General features: G+C 39.7%; 1 protein-coding gene across 1 annotated transcript; it reads left to right on the plus strand.

Moving 5' to 3' along the window:
• The first annotated feature begins 5,701 nt into the window (after positions 1–5,701).
• FRG1 (FSHD region gene 1) lies at positions 5,702–15,840 on the plus strand. The gene is made up of 9 exons (XM_086747273.1): positions 5,702–5,851; positions 6,186–6,253; positions 9,213–9,335; positions 10,291–10,348; positions 10,530–10,644; positions 10,998–11,102; positions 11,832–11,923; positions 12,931–13,041; positions 13,912–15,840. Exons 1-9 carry the CDS (start codon positions 5,790–5,792, stop codon positions 13,946–13,948), a joined length of 771 nt encoding a protein of 256 aa, XP_086603399.1. The 5' UTR covers positions 5,702–5,789; the 3' UTR covers positions 13,949–15,840.
• The last annotated feature ends 1,334 nt before the right edge of the window (positions 15,841–17,174 follow it).

Here is a 17,174-nt window from a genome sequence, read left to right on the forward strand (position 1 = left end):
GAAACCTTTTCTGAAACACTCAATTTTTAAAAAGCACCAGTTAGTTAGAAACTGTATTTAAATTAAACTTGATTATAGGCTAACAAAGAACCACCGCAAGAGTGCTACATATACATGATACGGAAAATCTTTCCCCATGGATCCTGCAGCTTTCCTAATGAGACAAACAAACTCAACCACATATAACAAAGGAAACCAGGCTCACTGGAGACAAGAAAAAAGTGTGTCCCAAAGAGGGAAAAGTCTGCATATGAACACATAGCACAAAGCAGGTAACTTGCCACAAAAATCCTGTTGTGTTTAATTTATAGTTGAGTCCACATTTGCCATACAGCACCAGTGAATAAGGGAAGCGGTTTTAAACTAGATTTGCATCAAACATGCTAGCTATTTGTCAGGAAACGTCAAAAAAACATCAAATACACTCAACTTACAGAGTCAAATTTCCATTCCGTAAAATCTGAAATTACAGTATATAGCAATAGGTTGCTTCTTAAGCACTGGAAGTAATGCAGTTTGATTTTTCACCCATTAGCGTCCTATGATTTACTAGGAGTTTTTCCTCATAGACTCCTCTCTGCGTGAGGGTTCTCTTCCATCTCTAGTAAGAAGGAAGTTGATATTGCAACCCTTCCCTCCATCAGGGAAGTTATAGGTCTTTTTCCTACTTACCTAACAACAGTTTCAGAACTCACCGGAGTTCAATTATTGTTGTGACCTCCATCTGTCTGTTAAATTGGAACAGAACCGGCCAGTTAAAAAAATACTGATAATGAAATATAGACTAATAAGCAGAGAGACAAATATGTTCATACACATACAAAAAATTTCCCTAGTGTATCAGGATAAAAATCAGAACAATTGGTGGAAAAGAACAACAGAATTTGAAGCACACATGATAAGGCATTTGGGATGACAAGAGAAACCAGAAGGCCTGAGCCCAAGTAAGCACCATACAGAGCTGGCATCTGCTTGAGACCACCATACATTCATGGTTGCCTTTCCACTTCTCTTTTGCATTCCCTCAGTGTCCAGCAGAAAGGGATTTTGGTGAATGCTCTGTCCCCCATTGCCAAACTGTAGAGCAGGGTCTCAATGTCTGGAGAAGCAGATATTGAGAAGGTCTGGTCAGCTACAAAAACTTAGCCACAAAATTTTAGAGAGCAACAGCAGGGGAAAGAGAGGGAGTGACCAAGCAAGGTGGAAGAAGCTGAGAAGCCACAACTAACACAGGGTCTCTGAACCCAGGATGCTGAGGACTGGGAAGGTTTGAGCAGGGGCTCCATCCTGCCCCTGAAAGCTGAGAAATCCTTCCTATTTTCCAAACACTCTACTTACTACACCATAAGCTGAGTAGAAGGAATGAAATTTTGACAATATTTACTTACCTGTGCTAGAAGTCTTTAGGTTTTAAAAAAGGTAATTTCAGGTCACAGTTAAAATTCAGAAGTTATAATAAAAGCATTTTCAGTATGCAGTATTAAAAATGCCAAGAATCAAATTAGCTTTTTATTTACATCTGTCATGACACTGTGGTATGCACCATCATGTCATGGGGATGCTTCAACACTCTCACACAACTGCTGCTGAACATTACGAGAAACCACGGCAACATTCCTCTGTATGTACTTTGTCCCACTGGGGAAAAACTAAAATGTAGTTGCTCTGCTTCTAACTCACATCAGATTTCACTCCTTCTGTAAATGAGTAAACAAAACTATATCAATCTTGGCTGTTACATCAGTCGGCAGCTTAGATATTTCACAAGGGCCCCATACTTATAATGAAAGCCAAAAAAAGCATATAAACTATCTGTCAATTCTGCTATCAAGAGAGCTAATACAAGTTTCTCTGGTTTGGGGAGGTATTTTTATATTTCCTAACATAAATAAACAAGACAGAAGAAAACTCCAAAGCACCCAACTTGTGGTCCACACTTTTATGACACTAGGCTATATTCACAAATACTCAGTCTCTGCTCTCCACTTTCATCAATCCTGAGCGTCTATAGAAAACATTGTTTGTAATGATCCCCTGCAAACTTGAATGATGAAAGTGCACATTTCACAAATGACACCTCAGCCAATCTGCCCCATCTGCTTGAGAGATAGCAAATGATTTCACTCTTTAGGCATTCAAAATAAATGCACACATGGCAAATTCCAAGTTGGCAGAAAAATCCAATCATTAAAAAAGTGATTTGTTTTCTACTTTTGCAAACACAACGGCTCCATTTATTTCCATTGCCATAAAGAAAATGAACAGTTATATTTTTTTAAACAATCATAGCCAGCACATTTTGGAAATGTTTTAATTTCAAAAATACTAACAAGCAAATTAGAGTTTAAATAGCTTTTCTAAAGTGGTACCATTTTAGATACAGTTTTCTGATTGATGGCATTGCTTTGCCTGTGGGAAAAGGTTCTACTGTCTTCTGTAGCTACTGTAGTGATGCCTGTTTGTTGCTGGAGTCACTACCTTAAAGAAGAAACCTCAACTACGTGAATTTTAAATAAAATTATACTAATTAACAAGAATTTTACATTATGGGAGCCTGAAAAAAAAAAACTACATTTCTTTTAAAATTAGAAATTTATACTCTCTGTCCTGTCTTTCCCTCTTTCTCTTCATAATGGGGGAAACAGAACAGCAAATAAAGAAAAGAGCAAACATAATTGATACAGCCCCATCCTAAGACAGCTTATAAACATCCTTAACTTTACACAGAATGAGTTGCTTAATTGAACTCACTGGGACTATTCCCAATGCAAAAATGTAACCATGTGTGTAATTCTTTCCAGGATCAGGATATGTAAGCGTGATGTGTAATGAAAATACAACTACTCATTTTTTTTCAAGTTTCTAAATCTGCATTTATTTTTGTGGCTATAGCAACATCTGGTGGACAAATAGCAAAATAAAAAGCCCATGCACTTCCATCATACTATATAAATATATATATTTTTAAAATACAAACAATTTTTACTTGCTTTACTTACTTTATTTGTTTTCTAAAAGCTAAAAGAAAAAAAATATATTTAACTTAGATAATTCTTAATAACTTTAAAGTTACTGCATCTCTTATAAAATTCTTTATATTCTTAACCAAAAGTAGTCAAGGCATCTTTGTTTCATAACACACTAAAATACTACCATTTCCTCTGCCATCTTACCTCTCAGGCAATGCTTTGAAGTGCTGGTCATGGTGTAACAATGTACACTGACCCACTTTGACAAGAGTATACAAATACTCCACAAATACTAAGGTTGCACAGTTAAACAGTCAAAGAATAAGATCTACTACAGAGCAGAGTTAAGAAAACAATAAAGAACTCTTGCAGATTTGCTCTGCACACAATGAAAGCCTAAAAAGAACTCAAAATAAAAGTCCAAAATAACCTAAGACAACTTAGCATGCAAGATTGAAGCTGAGTGATCAGCATGCTGACAGGCATTCTTTTTGCTTCACTAATTTCCTCCATGCTTTTTTCTAATTCCTACTTAACTATTCTCTCATATTTCATATTCTCTTTACTAAAATTTATGCCTTATAGGCAGGTTTAGAACCAGCAAAAAGAAAAAAAAGTATTTAATGATAAAATAAGAGTCAAAAAGAATGATATTTGCTAAAATTGCTTGATGCTGAGGTTAGCTTGAATTAATTTCAAACAGGCTCGAGACACGAGAATGTAGAACAAAATGTGAATATTGACTGAAACATTTTAACAGCAAACAAGCCATTGTAACTATCATCAAAAACAAGGAAGCAAATTAAGGAACAGCCATTCTATTATCAGTTGTAAAATTCTAAGACAGTATCAAAAGAGTTCTAGAAGAAGTCAGGCAATAATCTCTAGAAATGTGAGAACAGAAAACAGACTGTACTTAAAGGTGAGGTTGAAATCAACGGATGGATTGCTAGTAGCCTGGCTAGGTACCTCGATCCTGTACTTGGAAATCTGGATCTTCTCTGGTCCTTCAAACACAGTAAGATGTGTGGTACCTTCAGAACCTGACTGGATCAAGATTTTATAAACACAGTACTTCCCTGATTGCAGCTCCATGCAGAGATCAGAAGTGGTCAGCAAGCCGTGCATCATTTCCTGCAGCTTTCTGTACTGCCTGTTTTTTCAGCTCTTACTGGAAGAACTTAATGCAAGATGCAAGTTGCTAGTGACTAGTAAGTCAATAAATCCATGAAGTCATATGCTGTCTACTACAGCAACACGCTGCTTCAAGTTATCCACTTCCCAAACACTGATCAAGGAGACAACTGTCTTTCACTGGCAAAATGCAACAGCTGAAGACACCGGCAAGAAAGTAGCTTGCCAAGGACACAAAAAAAGTATTCTGAATTTACACACACCAGCAGCTTGATTCAAGTATTGCTTTTCCTGACAAGCCCATGCCTCCTCTCAACCACCTTCTCCCCAAAGCTCCAAAACGGGAGACTTGCGTCCAGTACTGTAGCTTTCTTTTTACATGGCGGGTGTAACCACTCCAGTTTCACAGATAAAAATATGGAGTTAGTCATGTTTGGCATGTAGATAGAAAGTGAAAGCATTTTTATGAGAAGCAGCAAGGTCCTGCATCCAGAGTATCTGTGGAACAACTCAGTCATCCACAAACTCCAGGGTCATTCACTGGGATATTATACCACATGGCCATGATTTCAGAGATTTGAAAGGCTTTCACATAACCATGTAAAAGACTCATTTCTTACTTGTAGAAGATACCTTTGAGGTGCTGAGAACTTGCACGCATAGATAGGTAATGAACTCAGAAACCAAAAGGAAGCAATCCAATGCAAGCATCACTGTATGTATAAATGTCAGACAAGATTTGATAGGGGTGGTATCTGTCATTTGATCAGCTAATATAATCATCAGGCAACCTTTTGGGCACTTCCATTAGTGTGAAGTAGAAAAAAAAAAGACTAGAAGACTAAACACAAATTACAAATGACTGCTCTAATTGAGAGTCCAATCACACATGTACTAGTAAGGCTGCTCCCTAAAAAAGGAGTAGAGGTACCTGTCAAGAAGGTGCTAAGTTAACTGTGTGAAAGGCAGCCATGCCCCTAAGGGAAAGCCTGAGGTGGATTTTACTCTGTGGAATACCAACTGGCTAACAGGATGGGGAAAATTGTCATAAAGCTCATTTTTCCCCTAGTTTGTTGCACTTGGTTGACTTAGGAGGTTCATTTCCCTAGGTTGTCTTCACAGGCTTCCCTTGAAGCTTTTGCTCCTGCATCAGTGCAGCCCAGCACACAGCCCTCACCTAACGCCACACTCGCCGCCACCAAGTCACAGAGGCAAGGCCCGCCGCCCATGGCAGAGGGCACAGGTCCAAGGGCTCTGCTGTGCACCCATTAGATATGCTTTTAAATACACACACAAACGGGTCACGACCACACGCCAGAGGGAAAGCTGCAGGGTCTTCATCCCACAGCGCTAGGGGTCTGCAGTCCTGCCAAGTGCTAGAACAACCGGTGGAGCCATGCCAGACTTAGAAGGGGAAGCTGCAGCAGGCCACGACCTTAAACGTAATTTTAAACTCTTCTTGTTTTATTTTTCCCCTCAAACTCTGTGTCCAGAGCCCGTAACGCCAAATTACGCAACGCTGGCCGACCCGGCCCCAGCCCGCAGCGCCTCCTGCCCCACAGGCGAGCAGTGGGCGCATGCTCAGGAAGCAGCGGAACGAGAGCGGCGGAGTTTGTCGCTCCGGGGCTTCCGTCCGTTCGGCGGTGCGTAGCCGGGGCTGTCCTTCCGTGCTTGCCGTAGCTCAACATGGCGGAGTATTCTTGTGTTAAATCCACCAAGCTCGTCCTGAAAGGGGCGAAAGAGAAGAGGTGAGGAGTGGGTTGCCTGTCGCTACCGCTTCTGGCCTGGGCTCCCCGTGCCGCCAGCTCGGCGGTGCCTGGGCTCCCCGCGCTGCGCTGGGGTCGCGTCGGAGGCTGGAATGGGGTCAGGCCAAGCCGTCCCGCCCCGTTCCGTCCCGTCCCTCTGGCAATGTTTGGGTACGCCGGCCAGGGCAGGGGTTTTGAGGTTGTCAGCCCCTAGCAGCCGGCTGGTGTCAGGGACCTGCTGCTGTAGGGCTTCGGAGTGAGGCCGTATGAGAGAGCTCGCTGTGGAAGGGCCGGGTGGGAGGCACGTTCTTATTTTTTTTTGCATCTCCCTTTGCAGCAAGAAGAAGCACAAGGAGAAGAAAAGGAAAAGGGAAGAAGATGCGGCAGAGCAACTTGATATTGTTGGTGAGTTGCTTTCCAGGAATTATGTGACAGTGACAGAAACTGCAGGGGCTAGCAGAAGCTGAAGGGATTGTTACAGGGCTTTGTAACTAAACATAGTCCCTGTAGAGATTTATAATTGTGTCTGACAACATGCTTTTTTTTATGTTGGGATCTCCCTAGACTCCAAATGGAACTTCTGACACCAATGTGATGGTTTTTGCACTTACCATTTTAGCTGAAGTATGTTCTTATATAATATCAAACTACTTACAAGCTTGGATCTCTCTTTTTGGTTTGTGGGTTTTTTGTTTGTTTTTTTTTTTCCCCCAATGGTATTTCCTTCATAACGAGAGACTTTCTTAGCACTGTAATATTGTTATTTAATGAGTGTAAATAATTTTCTGTATCAATAACTTATGTCCCCTGTTACTATTTATTTGAAAATTAGTGGTTGGGTCACCTGTACTTTCTGTTTGTACTCTGCCGCTAGTTACTTTCTGACTGTATTCTTTAGTTCACTCAAATCTTTGATTCTTTGAAAAGGAAGAGAGTATTGGTTTGTTTGTTTATTTTTAATTTTACATACTTGCTTGACTGCTGTGATGCGTTCACATTATAAACTTGCTACCGTTAACTGAAACTAAAGACACAAACATTAACCAATAACAAAATGTAACTTTACTTTTTCCTTTTTCATAAAATGAAAGGATCAAAGTATGTATAGTCATGAGTGGTAACTTGACAGACTGTTGCCCTTTGGCACTGTCATGTCCTCGATTGATCACAGTTTACTTCACAGGCAAAAACAGCTAAAAAATAACCACAGAGTTACGAGATGCAGATATATATTGTAGCACAGTGCACATTACAGGATAAATTTAATTTTCTATTATGTGTATACAGGCATAAGCTAAAGCAGTGCAAGGGGAAGTCATCCTTGTTCCTGTGTTAAAATTAATTATGATATAGGAGAAAATGTTGTCTTGCACTAGATTAGTGTTACAGATGTTCCACATTCTTTAGTTAGCCAGATTTCAAAAATTGGGAGAGATTTGGGAAATTCATACATTGATTTGAGAGCCCTGACTGTATAGAACAAGGCAATTAATTCCATGTGTTGTATAAAGATAGCGAAAGATTATTTCTGTTTGTCGTAGTTCAGCCCTGATCAGGACCAGACTACGCAGTCTCTCTCTCACTCCCCCCACACTCCGAGAGAACAGGGAGAGAAAATATAAGGAAAAACGGCTCGAGGCTTGAGATAAGGACAGGGAGAAATCCTTAAAGTTACCGTTACAGGCAAAACAGACTCGACTTGGGGAAAACTATTCATTTATTACTACAAACAGCAGGATAATGAGACAGAGAACAAGATAACCTCCCTCCACCCCTCCCTCTTCCAAAGCTTAACATTATCTCTACTACCTTCCCCTCCTGAGCGGCACAGGGGGGAAGAGGGAATGGGGGTTGCAGTCAGTTCATCATACGTTATTTCACGCCGCTGCTTCATGGTCGGGGGAGGAACTCCTCACATTCCTCCCCTGCTCCGTTGTGGGGTCCCTCCCACGGGCCACAGTCCTTCGTGGAACTGCTCCCGGCGTGGGTCATCTCTTCCACGGAGTTCAGTCCCTCCAGAACACCTGTCCCAGCGGGCCCTCCACAGGCCACAGCCTCCTTCAGGCATCCACCTCCCCCGGTACGGGGTCCTCCACGGGCTCCAAGTGGATCTCTGCTCCTCCATGGACCTCCATGGGCTGCAGGGGGACAACCTGCTCCACCATGGTCGTCACCACAGGCTGCAGGGGAATCTTGGCCAGGAGCTGCATTACTCCTCCCCCTCCTTCTCAACTGACCTTGGCGTCTGCAGCCGTTCCTCACAACAGGCTGGTAGATGTCTCTCAGGATCTTTTTTACATCTTATTCACTTCTCATCTCCTCTCCACTTCTTGCAGCCAGGCTGGACCGAGTTGGGCCCAGTCGGCTGCCCAGCGGGAGGCCAGAGGGTGAGGCCTGCAAGGCCCATGAGGCCTGCGCCTCTGCCCCCACTCAGCTTCTTCACATCTTCTCTTCTCTCTTTTTTTTTTTTTTTTTTTTTTTTTTCTGTTTTCCCTTTCTTAAATATGTTATCGCAGAGGCGTTATCACGAGACATTCTGCTACCAATCGGCTCAGCCTTGGCCAGCAGCAGGTCCGCCCTAGGCCCGGCCGAGTCCACTGAACAAAGGGGAGCGACTTCTAGCAGTTTCCTACAGAAGCTACCACCTTAGGCCCCCCCTCACTAACAAAACCATGACACTGTTCAAGGCAAATTTACTTGCCAAATTTACCACGTGGAAAAAAAGACATTGTATTCAGATTAATTAATAATAGTTATTATCTTAATCAGGTAGAAAATATCTGTAAGATAGTATACCAGGAGAAAATTTTACTGATTAAAAAATATAAATGTTATAATTCTAATTCATCTGTGTGCTTTAACTTTTGTAGAATTCTGTGGGGCTCAAATGTTAAACACAAATTGACTTGGAGCAACTAAAGTCTAAGGATTACAGCTCACATGAAGTAATTTAACAGCACAATGAGACAGTCAATCTGTTTCTTTCGTGTTGGAGAATCTAATGATTGGATATGAACCCAAAACTACAGGGGGCTGCTCCAGAGGAAAAAAAAAATACCTTTCTTGGAAAGTGCATCTTTGCTGGATCAGCTGAGTGGATCAACTTGCTGTATGGGCTAGCGCAAAGAAGAGATGAAGCGCAGGAGCCTGTGACTAGGGATGGCAGGGTGGGTAAAACAGCAGGACTTCCTTTCAGCAGCAACACCATTAAGTTGGCACCATAGTATAAAATAATGCACAAAGATCTTGAGGTAGCAATTTTATCTTTAGATTTGCAAATCTTGGAGAAGACGCAGAAATATCATCTCTTGAACTACTGTAATCAGAAGTTGTAATTATTAACTGTCGTGGTTTTGTATTTTAGGAAACTGGTGGGCTATCAGTAATTTTGGTGAAATTACAGGAACTATAGCTATAGAAATGGATAAAGGAGCTTACATCCATGCCCTCGACAACGGCTTGTTTACACTTGGAGCACCACATAAAGGTTTGTTTCAGGAAATCTGGAAGCAAGCAGTTTTAGTAATGAAAGGCATAAAAGTAGCATCACTTAAAGGCAAGCAGTTTTACAGCTAAAAGCAGTTTATTACAAATAATGCAATAATCCTAGCTGTACTGTGCAGACAGCTTAAGCCTAATGACTACCAATCAGTTTCACTTACCTAGCTTCTTGCTGTTTTATGTGTACAATAAATTGAACTGCCTTGGAGATGATCAGCTGTTAAAGGCCACACCACTTACTGGATAAAAAAGCCAGTATAATTTTTATTAAATCCTATAAAATCTTTATGGTGTCACTTGAAGAGTGAAACTCATGGTAGATGAGTTTCAAGGCTTATTGCTGCATCCTCATCTTAATATACTTGTTTTGTTGCTGCACAAGTGGGCTACTAATGTGGCAGGATAATTAGCTAGTCCTTACTTTGAATTTGAGTGCCATCAGTCAGATAAGAACTGTTCCAGAACCCTGACAGTGTGTTTCACTGCCAGGGTGAGATCAAAGTAATGATGGCAATATTCTCTCATGTTGGTTTGGAGGGATGGAGAGGCGAGTAACTTTTAGGATACTGAATTGTGTTACCATAGCTGAACCATAATACATTTTCTTGTAGAAAAAAATTCATTACAAGGAGATTAAGGTTTTCTAAGCCACTTAGAAAATTTACAAAACATTTTAAACTGTAAATTCTTTACACAAGGATTGTCTTTATTTTGTGTCTTGTTTTAAGCGCTCTAAATATATGAACATAAATGAGCACCTGCATTGCTTTTTTAAAAGTGAGTAGTCAAAAAAGGAATTTTTAAATAAACAAAGTATTGCAGCTTTCCATAGTATTTTGCAATAGTCACTGTTTAATTCTTTTTGAAACTGCAGTATTAACAGGTTAAAATATTGTATGTTTAATACTTCATACTGTATTAATGGAGAATTCATTCCTCAGATGATGAAGGCCCTAGTCCTCCTGAACAGTTCACAGCAGTAAAGTTGTCTGATACAAGGTAATTACTGTAACAAAATGTTACAAGTTTTGATACTTGTTATCTTTGATTCTGGTGTGAATACATGTTTTAATATCCTTTTGAAATACATTGCCTACTAATGTGTTTGTGATGTGTTGTATGTTGTGAATTGCTCGAATTAAAAACATTATTTATTGTATTCCTACATTTTCTCTTTGAGGATTGCTCTGAAGTCGGGTTATGGCAAATACCTTGGTATAAATTCAGATGGACTTGTTATTGGACGTTCAGATGCAATAGGATCAAGAGAGCAATGGGAACCCGTCTTCCAAGATGTAAGTTCTTTGGCGTAATTCATTTGATGTTCCTAGCATTTGACTATAGTTTGAGTTAATCTATATTGATGTTCTTTGTCTGTGCAAAGAACATTAATAATCTCCTGTTTTGACAACTGCAGTGCATTTACTATAACTGGAAGTTCTTAAAATACTTCAAGTTACTGCACTTTGACAGCTATAAGCGTCTTAGGAACAAAGGAGCCAGCAAGTCTGCTGGCTAGCTATTGAAGTGTCCATGTATAAAAGAATAAAATGCATTTACAGAGTTTTCTGGTGGATTGTAGAGGATAAATGTTATGAATCAAAGACTGTATACAAACTCTTTGTACTATGTGGTATTACTTCTGCAGAAGAAAATGGCACTGCTAGCAGCAAATAGCCGTTTTATTAGATGTAATGAAGAGGGAGACATAGAAGCCAAAAGCAAAACTGCAGGAGAAGAAGAAATGATAAAGGTAATCTAAAACTTCTACAATTAATACAATATTGGCAGAGATATTCAAACAACCAGGTGTCTGTGCGCTGCAATGTACTGTTAATACAGTTATAATAGTTTTCTATAAGCTGTCAAGTTATTTGTCCACAAGAAAGGCAAATGAGCTCCAGGGTTGTGTAAACTGAGATACTTCCAGTAGAGACAGGAAGCTGTTTTATCACTACAGAAAGGCAACATGTTGGAGGGCAGGACAGTCTATGTGATATTCTGAATAGCTTGGTGCAGGAGAGATGAATTATGACTGAGGCAGGGACAGAGAAGGGTTTACCAGAATGATGCAGAAGGGGAGATCTTCTAAGGAAGAGAATATGAAAATACTATCTTGACTTCATCTGGATGTGGAAAATATGTGTGCCTCGAAAAATAGATGTCTACTAGTCAGAGCAATAATATTTTTTATTCAACCTCTGTAAAAGGCATTTTACTTCTGCTAAAACTAAGGCCTGTAATGGTGTTTCTTTGAGATGCAAATTATTATGTCTTACAGTAGTATCAAGGAGTACACTTAATATTTCCCATACTTTAGGTAGGTCTTGCTTTTATTGCAGTTGTCTCCAGTTGCAAATTAACCAGTTTGAAAGCTGTGAACTTAAAAAAACACAGTCACTCTCTTTCTGTTGTGAAGGACATATTGTCGCCTTTAACCTGCAACTTCTGCTTGCTTTCTTTTTTTTTTTTTTATGACTAGATTCGTTCTTGTGCTGAAAGAGAAGCTAAGAAGAAAGATGATGTTCCACAAGAAGACAAAGGAAATGTTAAACAGTGTGAAATCAATTACGTGTACGTAGTCTAGGGATGTTAACAGGCTCAAGTACCCTTTTTGCTTCTCTTTGGGGCTGCCTTTGGTGGCAGGGCTAAACTCCCACCCAGCCTTTCACTTTCTTTCCCCTCAGCAGGACAAGGGAAGAAACAAAGGTGAGAAAGCTCATGGGTTGATATAAAGACAGGTAGATTGTTCACCGGTTACCATCACAGGCAAAACAGACTCAACTTGTGCGAAACTAAATTTATTGCCCAGTAAAGTAGAGTACTGTAGTGAGAAACAAAGCCAGAATTAAAAACAACACCTTTCCTTCCTCCATCTCCCAAGCTCAGCTTCGCTCCAGACTCTTCTGCCTGCTCCCTCAAGCAGGATGGGGGTATGTGTCAGCACATGGTGGTTTCTCTCTGCCGCTCCTTTCCTCTCCCACTTTTCCCCTGCTCTGGCATGGTCCTCGCCATGGGTTAGAGGGTAATATCTGCTCCAGCACTTGAAGCACCTCCTCCCTCTCCTTTTCTGTACTTGATGTTCGCACTGCCATTTTGCACTTTTTTTCTCTTCTTGTTTGCCTCTGTGACATTTTGCCCTTTCTTCCATGTTTTCATCAGCTTTGCTGATGGACTTGGTTGTGCCCTGTGATGGGTCTGTTGTGGAGCCAGCTATGTCCAGCATGGGGCAGCCCCTGGCCTCTTCTCACAGAGGCCGTTTCTGCAGCTCCCTTACTACCTTGCCACCTACACCCAGTACACTTTTCCCTGACTTGCCATGCTAGTAGTTGGAGAAGGGGCTCCTTAGAGCGTATCATGCTAATCATGCAGGACCTCTTAGACTGCCAAAAAAAAACCTGAATAGTTTTCACCTACAGAAGTCTTAGTGCAATATTTGATACTGTGATGGTTTGCTGGATTTTATTAGGCCAGTTGTCTACTGGGTAACAGAAGTTAAGATTCCTATAACAGCTGTTGTATTACTGAATTACAAAACTTTTAAAAAGTTACTTTTTTTTATATTTCCTCCCCCCTTACAGAAAGAAATTCCAAAGTTTTCAAGACAAGAAGCTTAAAATCAGCAAAGAAGATACAAAAGCGCTCAGAAAAGCCAGGAAAGAAGGCACTTTTCATGAAATGCTGCTTGACAGGTACTTTCATGGAATTACAGTAGACCTGGGCTACAAAAGAGAGCTACATTTCAGGGGGGTGAGGTGTTGAGAATTTCCTCTCTGGTCAGTATTCTGCTTCAGTTCTAGGGTTGTCTCCACATGCACACACACCGCCCCCCCGCTCCCACCCCCCCCCGAATTTTCACTTCTTTAGCTGAAGTTTGCAGGTTTGTATTTACTCAGAAATTCATTATTTTGGAAATCTTTAACTAGGTTGCTTAGTTTGTTTTGTACAGAGGAGTTGAGGGATGAATCTTAACCACAAAAAATAAGTTAATTTTTTTAAAATTTGCAATACTTATGGCACCAGAACACTTTGAAGAGGGGAAAGATGCATTTTAAAGAGAAATAGCATTTTTGAAGAACAGTCTTCATGTTATCTAGTGGGAATAAATTTTTTTCCCAACCTGAGACTACAGAAACTGTCTTGAATTTTTAAAACATTTTATATTGGTATACAGTATAAATATGAGCATTAATTCAGTGGGTGGAATGCAGAGGACTATTTCTGATAACCACAAGTGATGTGAGAACATTCCTGGGCCATCACAGGTTGAGCGTCAGTTTCAAATCACACTGAATCTGAATTGCATTCCTCACAGTGGACAAAATGCAGTTCATGATGATTTGAAGGAAAAGACAAGGTTTAGACATTGCAGTTCTAGCTCGTAAGAAAACAAAGTTAATTAACAAATCCAAAATGTTGTTAGGCTTTTATGTGTGCTTTGAAGTAAGGTTTAAGAAAAATTGTTTTCAATGCTTCCTTAACACTTTGAAGCAGATGAAACTCCCAGGTGTAATCATATTTGGTCCTAATCTAAATCTTGTTTCATTACTCTTTCCATATAGAAGAGCAAAAGTGAAAGCGGATAGATACTGCAAGTGACAACCAGCTGGTCCAATTTCTTCTGCATCTTTGAAAACAAGAGTAAAGTGTTTTGTAAATATTTTTTATTGAAGGCATTTTGCTGACTTTTTTTTTATTACGTTACTTTTAAAGGATCGCCTGAGAGCTATCATTAAGCATCAAGCTAATGTCATCTTTCAGTAATGAATACTATTAAATTTACTTTAAAACTACATGCTATTGAAATAGCGGGATAATTATTTAATGGAAAATAAACTGACCCACCAAATCTTCCAGGGCTGAGGAAAGGAACCTGAACTTAGAGACAGGGCAGAAGATGTTACAAGCAGAAAAGAACAACAGTGAAGTTCAGAAGTAAAATATGGTTAACACATTGAACCATAGAGAAATATGTAACAGAGAAATAATGGAAAATGCATGTCTTAGAATAAATCTTGCCAGGTCCTGAGTAGGACATCTGTGGAGCCGTTCTGCACTGCGTCAGCTGAAGACTGGGCCAGAATATTCAGGCTTCATAAAACAATGTTCAATACAGACCCACTGTTGTTGGTAAGTGGCATAATCCATATGCTGGAAAAGTGTTGACAACTCACAAGAACCCTATTACAAATGAAAATGCAGGTGCTTTGTAGGAAAAGGGGATGGCTCTTTTGTGTTAGCAGGCCACTTAATTTTTCAAGAGGGAAAAAATTGATTTTGCAAACTTGCTGGTTTCTCTATGGCTTGGACTTTAATTTGTTTAATAAAACAGCAGAGACTTTTTTTTAAGGTCATAGTATAATATGCATTTCTAGTATCTCTTTTAAAAGATGGTAATCTCTGTCCATTCTGATAACCAAGAATCTTCATTACAACATCTCCATAGGAACTACCTCAGTCAGAACAATTGCTTACTCTCTCCACCACTGCTCTAATCTGCTTCATAAAGATTACTTTGTAACAATGTCGAGGATTTTTATGGTAATAATTTGAATTGTCTCTGTGCAGCTTTTCCTAGCTGTCAATTTGAACTGCACACATAGTACAAAACTGTAAGCTCATGCAAGATAATGATGTCTCTAAAAAGCATGAGAACAGACCAATAAAATCTGGTCAATAATGGCAATTTATATCGGTCTAATTTCATAGGCAGTTGGTCTTGAAGAAGCAACATGGAGAATTTAAGTATGTCATAATTGTTTAAACCCTCTGACTTTTCAGCATGAAAACAAATTATAGCTGGTTAAGGAATGCTAGCTGAGGCTAGCAAAAATAAGCACTTTTTTTTTTTCAACAAATTTAGAAAAATATGGATATAGTCCATACAGATCTTACAGAACCAAAAGAAGAAAATCTCCACAGCCTGGGCACATTCATGATGTAACATAGGGATTCTTAGAAACTCAGTTATTTCTAGAAAAGCAAAGGAAAATCCAAACCTTTCTCTGATGGCATTTTTAAGCTTTCCATAACCAGCTCTGTGCTGCTGTGTACAGAATTTTGGGTGAGGGGGCTTTTCCCTCTAAGGCAGTAGAATTTTTGTTTTATACTTGTTAAACCTACTATTCATTTAATACCTATTTTACAAGAATAGGCACATTTGGTAGTTCCTTATATGAGTCGCTATTTTGGAATGAGTGCCTTTTCTTCCCACTTCAGCTTTTTCTGTTAAGGGAGATACTAAATAAGAAACGAAAATGCCACCTCTGGGGAGATGGTTTGTGCAGCTATACTGGGAAAGTTGTGTTTGTAACTGTATGTGGACAAATCCCTGAAGACCTTCCTATCATTCCAGCTGCTCTGTAAGATCTTGTATTTTTAATGCTGATAGAAGTTACAACAATGCTGAGAAATTAAATAAAAGCAAGGTCTATGCTGAACAGGTCGACGGGGGAAAGAGTAAAATTATCACATGGGAATTTTGCCCTCAGTTTTCAGAGGTACAGAAGACGTACCCTTCAGTAGCTGTTTTTCTGAGCTTAAATGATCTTTTAGAGAATTGTCGTGTCGTGTGTCGTCGTTCCCCCCCCCAGTATCTATCACTTATCAGATTATACTGTTAACCAAAATGTAATAGTATCAGATAGTCATGTAAACTGATCAAATGCTTGACCTTTTTACCACTATCAAGTTCAATAGCTTCATTTTAAAGTTTTCACAGATTTTATTTCTAGTTCTAGTACAAAACTTTTGAGTTTACTCTTTCAGCTTACCACATAGCAGGAATGACTGGAAGTTATCTTTATTTCCTATCAGTTTCTATTAACCACACATTCTTTCAAAGCAAGCAATTGCTGGGAATATCAATGTGTTTGCAGTGAGACTTTGCATTAAAACATTTTCAGAAAGAAAAAACTGTAAGTAGCAGAACTGATTTTGGTTTTAATTTTCTAAGTAACTCCAAAATTACATTAAAAATTCCTCACACATCAATAACCCAGTTATAAAATCTTATTAACTGTATCACATGTGAATATTTGGCTTGTTCTAAGGGACTGGCTTCAAGGAAAATGAAAGGTATATAAAGTGCCATACAGCTTAAGCTCCGGTAGACAGACTGAACAATCACTTAGTCCAGAGAGAAAACTCCCTGGTGTTTTGTTGTCTTGAGAGACAATAGTTGGCTTTTCCAGGGAACTCTGTGTATAACCTCCTTGTTCTCAACCAAAAATAGACACCCCCCCTCAATTAAAGAGAGCTGTGTAGTCACAGTGTGTGGCTAGCTTTTTACCAGTAGCAGAAATGGTCAAGCAGATGAAACTGATTGTATATGTGAGTTTAGAGGCTTTTGAATCACAGCGTGTGTCCATATGCTCTGTGACTCAGTTTTTGTAAAGAGGACTATGCTGCCTTTTCTGCAGTGAGTAAAGGCTACATTTTGAGTTCCTGTATTGTTAGAAAAGATGCATTGCACATGCCCAGGATGTTTGACAGAAGCATGAGCGCTGAATTTGTGGGAAGAAGGCCGGAAGCTAGAAATAAATAAATGATTGTTGGCAAATGCTCTTGGACAGAGTCTGATGAATTCTTGGATGAAAACACAGGATAGCTGTGGGTTGTGCCATTGCAGGAAAAAAATGTAATTCATTTTCCCCCAGAGCTCCTCAGTTTCGTCTAGGACTGGGGATTAGGGCTCATTAAGTAGTTCTGGTTGTAGGTACCACACTACATCTGCCTGCCTAGAAATGTGAGGAACCTAATGTACAGCCATTGCAACATCATGGACCTGGAAGTGGCTTACTGCCAAAACTACTCCCAGAAACAC

The sequence above is a fragment of the Chlamydotis macqueenii genome, chromosome 4 (genome assembly GCF_036417535.1).
Source record: "Chlamydotis macqueenii isolate bChlMac1 chromosome 4, bChlMac1.mat, whole genome shotgun sequence".
NCBI classification, from domain to species: domain Eukaryota; kingdom Metazoa; phylum Chordata; class Aves; order Otidiformes; family Otididae; genus Chlamydotis; species Chlamydotis macqueenii.

What these genes read in the sequence shown, in the direction of transcription:
- FRG1 (XM_086747273.1), top strand. Translation starts at nt 5,790, where the DNA reads ATGGCGGAGTATTCTTGTGTTAAATCCACCAAGCTCGTCCTGAAAGGG. An exon ending in AGAGCAACTTGATATTGTTG is followed by an intron (nt 6,254 to 9,212) that starts GTGAGTTGCTTT and finishes TTTGTATTTTAG; the next exon opens with GAAACTGGTGGGCTATCAGT. An exon ending in GAGAAGAAGAAATGATAAAG is followed by an intron (nt 11,103 to 11,831) that starts GTAATCTAAAAC and finishes TTTTATGACTAG; the next exon opens with ATTCGTTCTTGTGCTGAAAG.